At 43.5% G+C, this 8,172-nt stretch overlaps 1 protein-coding gene across 1 annotated transcript; it reads right to left on the minus strand.

Moving 5' to 3' along the window:
* Positions 1-2,834: 2,834 nt before the first annotated feature.
* Positions 2,835-5,036, minus strand: IL9 (interleukin 9). The gene is made up of 5 exons (XM_017836050.1): positions 4,926-5,036; positions 4,788-4,832; positions 4,668-4,694; positions 3,860-3,988; positions 2,835-2,942 (listed from the first exon to the last, which is right to left on the minus strand). The coding sequence occupies exons 1-5, from the start codon at positions 5,034-5,036 to the stop codon at positions 2,835-2,837; spliced, it is 420 nt and encodes a 139-aa protein (XP_017691539.1).
* Between the last annotated feature and the right edge of the window lie 3,136 nt (positions 5,037-8,172).

An 8,172-nucleotide genomic window follows, 5' to 3' on the forward strand; every position in this document is an offset into this window, starting at 1 on the left:
CTCTCCTTCCCATAGCTTGGCATTTACCAGACTTGTTCTTACAGGGGTGCAAGAGATTAAGGGAAAAACAACAACATACTGGATGCACTGGGGCAGTTCTTGTCCCTCAAAAATATCCTCAAAAAGAATGTTCGCTTATTTGTCATCACAGGCAGCTTCTTATTAGACCACTGGCACTGCTCAGGGCTTGGTTTGTCCGAGGTAAAATCAAAGATAACAAACTGGAGCACAAGAGCTTTGCCTCTGCTGCTGTACTTCTGCCCTGCTGAGTGACATAGCAGAGACTCCAACACATGAAGCTGCCCTAGCCAGGTTTCTGAAGACAACATTACAAGTTATGTGATATTCACGCTGCACAGTGGATGCCTGAACTAAGAAAATCCTGCTGTGGAACCACAGATTTTCTGAATGGGTTTCTGGCTGTCTGCTGTCAGCAACAAACCTTTCAAAGAAAGGGAGAATTCTTCTTTGCTGAGGAGTAAAGGAGCTTCTCAGTGCCTTTGGGTCATTCATAACATACAGTTTAGCATTGCTTCATGTTAATGAGGAAAATAGTAGAGTGGTGGTGGCCTGTGATATGGAATTGTGTGCACATTCCCAGAACTTGACTCTCCTGAGACAGGCATTTCTGAAGAAAGAGGAACTGTGTAAAGAGAGAACAGTGCTACTTTCCAGTTTGCAGAAAGCAGCCACTCCTGCCCTGCATCCCCAGTTATTGAGGGTTTCTGTTTCTGAAATCATAAAGCAGAGATCGTTCAAGCCTCCTGACGTGAGGTGTAGGAGCAAGGCAAGTGTGGGACTGGGTGTACTTGAAAACAAACATGCACCTTGCCATGGACTCCTGGGCAGGTTTGAATGGCTGAAAGACAGGCCTTTTTCTAAAGTCACTGCTGATTATCAATTAGTCACTATAAAGCTATTCCACAGTACAACTGACTTGTGCACACAGGTTATCTTGTACACTGAACATCTGACCTCCCCTGTCCCCCTGCCCTGTGCCACATCCTCTCTATCAGTGTGAGATGACTCATCGTGGTAGAGAGCTGTTAAAAAAAGATAGTTGAGATAACAGAAGAAAAAGATAATTGAGATAACAGAAGAAGGTACTTGTTACGGTAATTAACTCCATGGATTAGTTGCCTTTTGTTTTCATCCGACAATTTCCCAGTTCTGTAGTGAACCAAACTCCCCCATCTGCTCAGGGACTGGCCCAGGGCTGGCTGAAGGGATGTTCTGGCCTTGCCAAGAGGCATCCAGCCCTTGCCACAGGCTGCCCTGGGGCTTGCAAAGCCTTGCAGGGCATGAGAGTCCCCCGGAGAAGGTCTGGATGTGCCTGTGGAGAGGCGAGGAGTGAAAATACCTGAGGATGGAGGACTGCCACATTCCTGGACTCTGCATCGAGGGGTCTGGGGAGGTCACCAGTGCAAGCAAACACTTTGCATGAGCTCAGAGATGCAGGGGCTGGATGGCAGTCGGCAGTGGAGGCACTTATTTTGGGTTGCACAACCCTGCACTGGATGGTTTGAGCACACAACAATCATTTCTCTCACGCAGATGCAAATTGAGGCATCAGATGAGGAGATATTTGCAGACCTATCTTCTGCACTTTACTAACTTTGGTTGTTTATTCAAATTCTCTGCAGGAGTTTCCAATTGCTGTCTTGCAGAAGTGATTTGACTGGAAGCTGACTGACTATTTCTCTTGGACAAAACTGAATTTATTACGTGTCTTCTGCTCATGTCACGAATTCACCATTGCTTTGTTTCATAAAATTAATGAAGTAATTTTGAGGAATAAAAGTATTAGGCAAAGAATTTTCTTTCTCCTTGCTGTCTGCAGTCCCATGATCTGGGAAGTCTTTTGCTTATCTATAAAAATTAATCAGGTTTTTTCAGATTTTACGCGTACTGCAGATTATGGCTGGACACAGTGCTGGTGAGCTGCACACAAAGGTATGATGAGCAATACGTCATGGAAAGACTGAAATAGCTTGGATTTGCACTCGGAAAATATTAACAAGACTGAATATCAATTTGGTGAGTTGATATTTAGAAATTTGAGATTTGACGTGATAGATTCAGTAAGATGGATGGATGTTAATGGACCTTTTTCTTCTGCTCAGGGCCAGGAGCACATGTAAGCATTCTGCTGATTGATCAGAAATGTGGCTGATTTTTCTTTGCACTAGAATGCAAAAAAAAAAAAAATAAATGGTTATTTAGGAGAGCTGAATGTGGAGTAGAAAATGCAGGAAGGCACAAAAATGCGAGAAAGGTGAAATAGCTGTTTTATTTCTTGGTTTCATCTTCGTAGGTTTTACCACAGAAATAATCGTTTCTATTTTAATATTTATTATTTCCTTATCATATTTTAATCAGGTGGCAGAAACACAAGAGGAAATGCTTTTGATATATTACATGAGTTTCACTCCTTTTATATATAATTGTATCAGATGCATTTTCTGTCATCTAGTTCTGTCTTTCCCCCAAGCCCATGAATGGAAAGCTTCAGAACAGTGTAGTTGTTGAGCATTTCCATCGTGCTTTGATCCCAGAAACATGCTCATCCCACCAATGAAAACAAGAAATGGAATTATATGCATTTTGATACCTACTGGTATGAAAGTAGGATGTTCCAACCTTTCACCAAGTATAAAACATAAAATGAAGACTCTTAAATACTTTTAGTGCTCAGGTAAATTATAATTTTATTGCAGTTGTTATATCTACCTTATATATTTCAGGTGGATAATAAATACAATAAATAACTTTTCTGTTCCCCTTCTTTTTTAAAGGGTTTGGGGTTTTTTTAAAGCTTTTTTTTTTTTTTTAAATTAAGGGCTGGATTTATTAATTGCTTGATAGGTTGTCAGGATTGTATTCAGAAATTCTGTCACAGTTCCCTTGGTCTTGTACTGGCATTGATCCCCACGTGGCAGGCTCTGGGATGGGAAGAACAAAGATTGGGTTAGCAAAGATTTTATGATAAAATAAAGAATTCAGAAGACACAGTGAAGATATACGTTATTTGGAGCTACACAAGAATTCAAAAAGCAATTGTTCCTCAAGCAGTGAGTGTAAGAGTGGCTTTTCATGGTGACTAAGAAGGTGACAGTTGGATTGTCATATACTTGTAGCTGAAGTCATTTAAACCAGACTGTTCCAACCCAGCAAACAGGGCAGATGGTGTGAGAAGCTGGGTAAGACTGGTCTGCCTGGGATTGCAAGGCCATCCTGACAATATTCCTTCCTTGCAAGTTTGAAGCCTGCTTAAAGGAGCTGGAAACACTGCACTGTCAGCATCTTCTGTGCCTCGTAGAATTACACAATAAAGGATGTTTCACTGCCTCAGAAAAGGCACCTGGGGCCCCCAGAGAGCATCACCACAGGCTCAAAGATGCTGCAATCACAGCAGTGGTTCATGCCCAAGAACTGTTGAAGAAGCTGCAGCTTAGGTGGAATTTATGCTGCAGAGGGAAGGACGCTCTGCCCACCTGGCCCCAGCCCTGCAGCTCCTGCACAGCCACTCTGCAGTTTTTACTTAATATCTAAACACATTTGGAGAAAGGAGAGTAGAAAAGCAATTTAAATACTGCTCCTCTCCCAGAGATCTTTGTTTAAAGGTCCTCATGCTAAAAGGGTTTGGAGAAGGGAAGAAAGAGCCCATCTCCCTCCTCCCTCTGCCAGCTGTAACAGCTTTCCACTGTTGCAGTTATCATACCTGCACAAAATGGGCATTTAAAACACATCTGAAATTAATTAAACACTTCTCTACAAAAGTTTAAATTAGACATTACATGTGTTATATCCCTTTTGTAAAAGATAGATAAAGATCTGTAGAAAAGTAAGGAAGTCTTACTTCACAGAGGTTTCTGTCCAGCTGAGCCTGGAAGGTCTGGTAAAGCCTTTCAAGTACTAGTTTGGAAGACATGTTGGTTTTCAGCATGTGTTTGGTTCCTTCCACAAAGCATGGCAGTTCGTGGCCAGGCTGGTAAATGAAGAAGGAATTAGAAAAAGCTAGACTGCATTTTGTGTTTATCTACAGAAAGAAGAAATCTGTGTGCCTCAATATGGCAGCAGGTCACAGTTAAATGCAATGATTTTGCAATGTATTGGAAACTGCTGCAGGAACTCCGGGGGGATTGTGAAACACTGAATCCTCATGTGTGCCATGAGAAACACCTGTCCCATCTCTCAGAAAACCTCAAACTGTAAAAGGAACCTCTTTGAAGTATAATTTCAGCTGATGCTGGGGCTTCACTGTATCTGAGGAGGCTTAAAAGAATTGCATAGTGCTGGGTACACCTAGAGCTAAGTCTGAGGGTGACATCTCTGGCCCAGGTTCTTTTAGTATTTAAGCACCCAACCATAAAACAAAGGCTTGCAGAGATTTTCAAAGCAAGAGCCTGTTTCTCTTGATATGTAAATCAAGCCCACGGAGGACTTTTGCCTCTGAGCTTGCTCCTGATTGCACTGTAATGGGAGGGCTTCTGCTTCCCTCCCCACCACTGTCCATCAAGATCAGTTTTGCTGCTATTGGTGCATTTAAAATCTTCCTCATAACTGAAAGCAAAAGTTATGTAAGGAGCAAAGTGAGCAAACTTAGCAAACTCAGTTAATACCAAACTTCTTTAGCATCTACAAAAGGTACAAAAAAATATACTCACCTCAGGAATGGGAAGACACGAACATGACTGAAAATGAAAAGAGCGAGGGTTAAAACCCAGCATTCAGTGTACAAATACAGATTTGTCTAAGTCTGATATTCTCAAAAGCCGTGTACTCACGCTGCCAGCTGTCTGCCTACAGGGGCAACTCAGGGAACTATCAACCTGGAAGAACAGCAAGTGAGAAGTCAGGATTTATGCCCATCTCCTGCACAAACGTGCAGCTTGAGAGAAGGAAGGTGCTAAAGAGCCACTTACAAGCAGCCGCTTTGTGTAGCGGATAATTTCCCGGCCCCCACAATAGTGCTCTGCTTGCACAGAGAGCAGCAGGCAAGAGAAGAGTATGTATGACAGCATGCTGGCAGTCATGTCAACTCAGTCTGATGGGTGACAGAAGAACGGGAGGACGCTCCTTTTAATTGAGTCTTCACAAAATTCCCATTCTAATATGGAAAAACCCAATTATAAAACTGATACCAGGTGCCCACTATTTTTTCCCGCTATCTTGGACAGCATTTTAACGAAATCAAACGTGGAATTGAGTCACCTACTGCAGTGACTTTTCTTCAGCACTCTGGAAATTCACAAATGCTCCTCAGAAGTGATTAATTTGAACATTATGATATCACACCCCAGCAGGAAACAATGGTTAAAAATCTACGAAAGCGTTTTTTTTTTTTCAGATGTGGGTTTTGTCCCCTGCACTCGTGTAAGTTATAGTTCCATGAAAGCAAAGTGATGATAATGTTCAGCATTGCCAGAGTCCCTGAGAAAGCCAACTGATGTGCTGCAGGGTGGCTTCTCCCCAGATTCAGGGCAGGACCTTGTTCAGAGAAAGTGGGTGATACTGCAGGGGTCTGTGGGGCAGAAAGACGGATGGACAGTGGTGGGGCAGTGCCTGGACAAGCTGTCACACTGAATTACAGCTGCTGCATCCGAGGAGTGATCCCATGGTCCTGGAGTGTGATCCCACCTCTGCTGAGAGCAGGTGCCCCAGGGTGCAGCTCAGGGTGGGGCCCTCAGGGTGCAAACAGCGTCTCATCCCACCCTATGGTTACCAGTCCTAGGTAACCAAAGTGTGATTAACTTGGAAATCCTCTCAGATGGCGTCTCCAAATGAGGTGAATGTTGGCTACAGCCCTCCCTGGCCACAGAGGTGTCCTTCTTCCAAGTTGCACACCTTGCCAAAGCAAGTGTTAGCCCTTCAGATTCCTTTAAAATCCCCAGTATTGACTTCTAAGCTTCCCTCCTGTTTGCCTTAAGTCCCATTATGCCTCAAAGGTCTTCTCCAAAAGCTTGAGCCTTTTTCTGGTCAGTCTGGCTGAAGGATGAGTGAGATCCCTCTGGAAACTGTCCTGGAAAGAGAAAACATTGGGTTGCAAGTAGCTGTTTTTTCTCTGGCATTTGTGTACCAGCAAGGGATTCTTTTGGCTGAGAATGGCTTTGCTTGCCAGCAAGGGGAATGGAGGAAGACCTGCCTGCTTCTCCCGCCCCTGCCTCCCTGCCTGCACACCCAGCACCAGCTCCACTCTGGAGTGGATGTTTCCTGCCTTTTTTTTTTTTTAAATTTGCCCATAGGGGATTTGGTGGAAAGTGTACACATCCCATTAGGCAGGTACAGCTCACACACAGGCCCCAGGGAATACCTAGAAAAAGCCAGAGATCCTCCCTTGGCAGCTAAAGCTGATGGCAGCAGGTTGTGTTATGATCAACAGATGCACAAACACACCGTGGGGATGGCTGGCATCCATGAGCAGGGCAGGGGCACCTTTCAGGGCACTGGATGGTTAGAGAAGGACTAAAATAATTGATTAGCAATTCAGAGCCTCGGATTCCCTGAAAAGCAATAGAGAGACTTCATTTACAGGTAGATATCCTTCAAGGAAACTGGTCCTGGCTCAAAGCAATGGGGAGGCTGCTCTCTATTTCTCCAGCCAGTAAAACCACAGCAAGAGTGAGAGCAATTAGTCCAAAGCACAAATTCCTGAAGAAAATAAATTATGTGTAACATTTGTGAGACACTTTTTTCTCAGATGGTTGAAAAAAAAAAGATTTTACGTTCTTTTAAAGGAAAGAATTCACAAGTATCTTTGGTTTAACCAAGGTTGTGCAAGGAATAAGGTAACAATGGCAGAGAGGGGCAAGATGCTCTTCATAACAGCCAGGAGGTTCCACTGTGTCTGTTTTTAAGGAAATTATGCTCATTAGTGATACAATTTTTCCCAGGAACCGCTACACTGTCTTGGCAAGGGTGTTACAAAATCTGATATACTTAGCAGGGTCTCTAGGGCCTCATCACCTAAGGAATGATGTCTCAGTGTAGCTGCCATGCTCTATAAGTGAAAACAATTGATGGCATAAAGTGATTGGGGGTGTAAATCATATGCAAGATACATAATTAGGACCTTTCTGTACATGAGATGTAATTATGGACAGTGTAATTACGGGCAATGAGCAGTTTAGATAACTTCTTCCCAGGCCTACAGCCCAAAAGGCAAGATCTGTGTTTTTGTTTCTAATTGAAAATCAGAGTGGCAGAGCTTCCAGAGCTTCTCTGGAGCTGCTCCCAGACCCGGTTCCTCCTGGCAGTCACTCCCTGCCAGCAGTGCCAGCGCTATCTCCACATCTCTGCACTGCTCTTTGATTGCTCAGTGAGATCCCACTCACACTGTTGTTGCTGCAGGGCAAATGGGTCGTCAGAGAAGCTGCATCCAATTTAGAGTGAAACAGAAATCACCAGAAGTCAAACTGGCAGCAAAAGAACTTTCCCTGTCTTGGTTAGAGCAGAGATGGATGAGGTGCAGGAGCGAGTGGCACCAGTTGCAGCCTCTCTTTAGAGAGCTTAGGCTCTGTTCTGACATTTAGAGGCTGATCCAAGGAGTGTAGAAATTGATATCTGATGCCATCCCAGCAGAAAGACCAACTTTTTAATAGAATCTTCAAATGTTTAGCTTTGATATTTTAAAACTCTTCATTCTGATGGTGAGCTGCAGCACTGTATTTTGACAAATAGGTTATTATTTGTGGGCTAATTTTCTGTCCTCATGTCTAGGTGGCTGATCATCCTCTGTTCTGCTCCCTTAATCTCTCTTTCAGCAATACAGTCCAAAATGTGGAGAGGAAATGATGGCACATCCCCATATATCCTACTGCTTCCCTACCCACTGACAGGGTGCAGTGGAGGAGCAGAATAAGGAAGGGGCAGAGATCTCCATCACCAGGGGTACTGCCAGCACCAGGGCAGCCCAACAATTTTCAAGTGAAAGGAAAATTGGAAAAGGTGAACACACAAAACTCTCCAAGACATTTCTATGATCTCTTACAGGCACTTTGCTCTGGCTGCTTTGGAAATCCTCATCTAACGTCCTATACATTTTTGGTTTATGTGTAAATACTTTGGGATGTATTTTCTTTCAATGCACTTACTTCGATGATAGGTTGAATGACAGAAAATGCTGCACAAACATCCAATTTCCAGATCGATATTTTAACATCGTTTGCCTAA

The sequence above is a fragment of the Lepidothrix coronata genome, unplaced genomic scaffold (genome assembly GCF_001604755.1).
Source record: "Lepidothrix coronata isolate B3197 unplaced genomic scaffold, Lepidothrix_coronata-1.0 Scaffold269, whole genome shotgun sequence".
Lineage (NCBI taxonomy): Eukaryota > Metazoa > Chordata > Aves > Passeriformes > Pipridae > Lepidothrix > Lepidothrix coronata.

What these genes read in the sequence shown, in the direction of transcription:
- IL9 (XM_017836050.1), bottom strand. Translation starts at nt 5,036, where the DNA reads ATGACTGCCAGCATGCTGTCATACATACTCTTCTCTTGCCTGCTGCTC. An exon ending in CGTGTCTTCCCATTCCTGAG is followed by an intron (nt 3,989 to 4,667) that starts GTGAGTATATTT and finishes TTCATTTACCAG; the next exon opens with CCTGGCCACGAACTGCCATG. An exon ending in TGGACAGAAACCTCTGTGAA is followed by an intron (nt 2,943 to 3,859) that starts GTAAGACTTCCT and finishes TTCCCATCCCAG; the next exon opens with AGCCTGCCACGTGGGGATCA.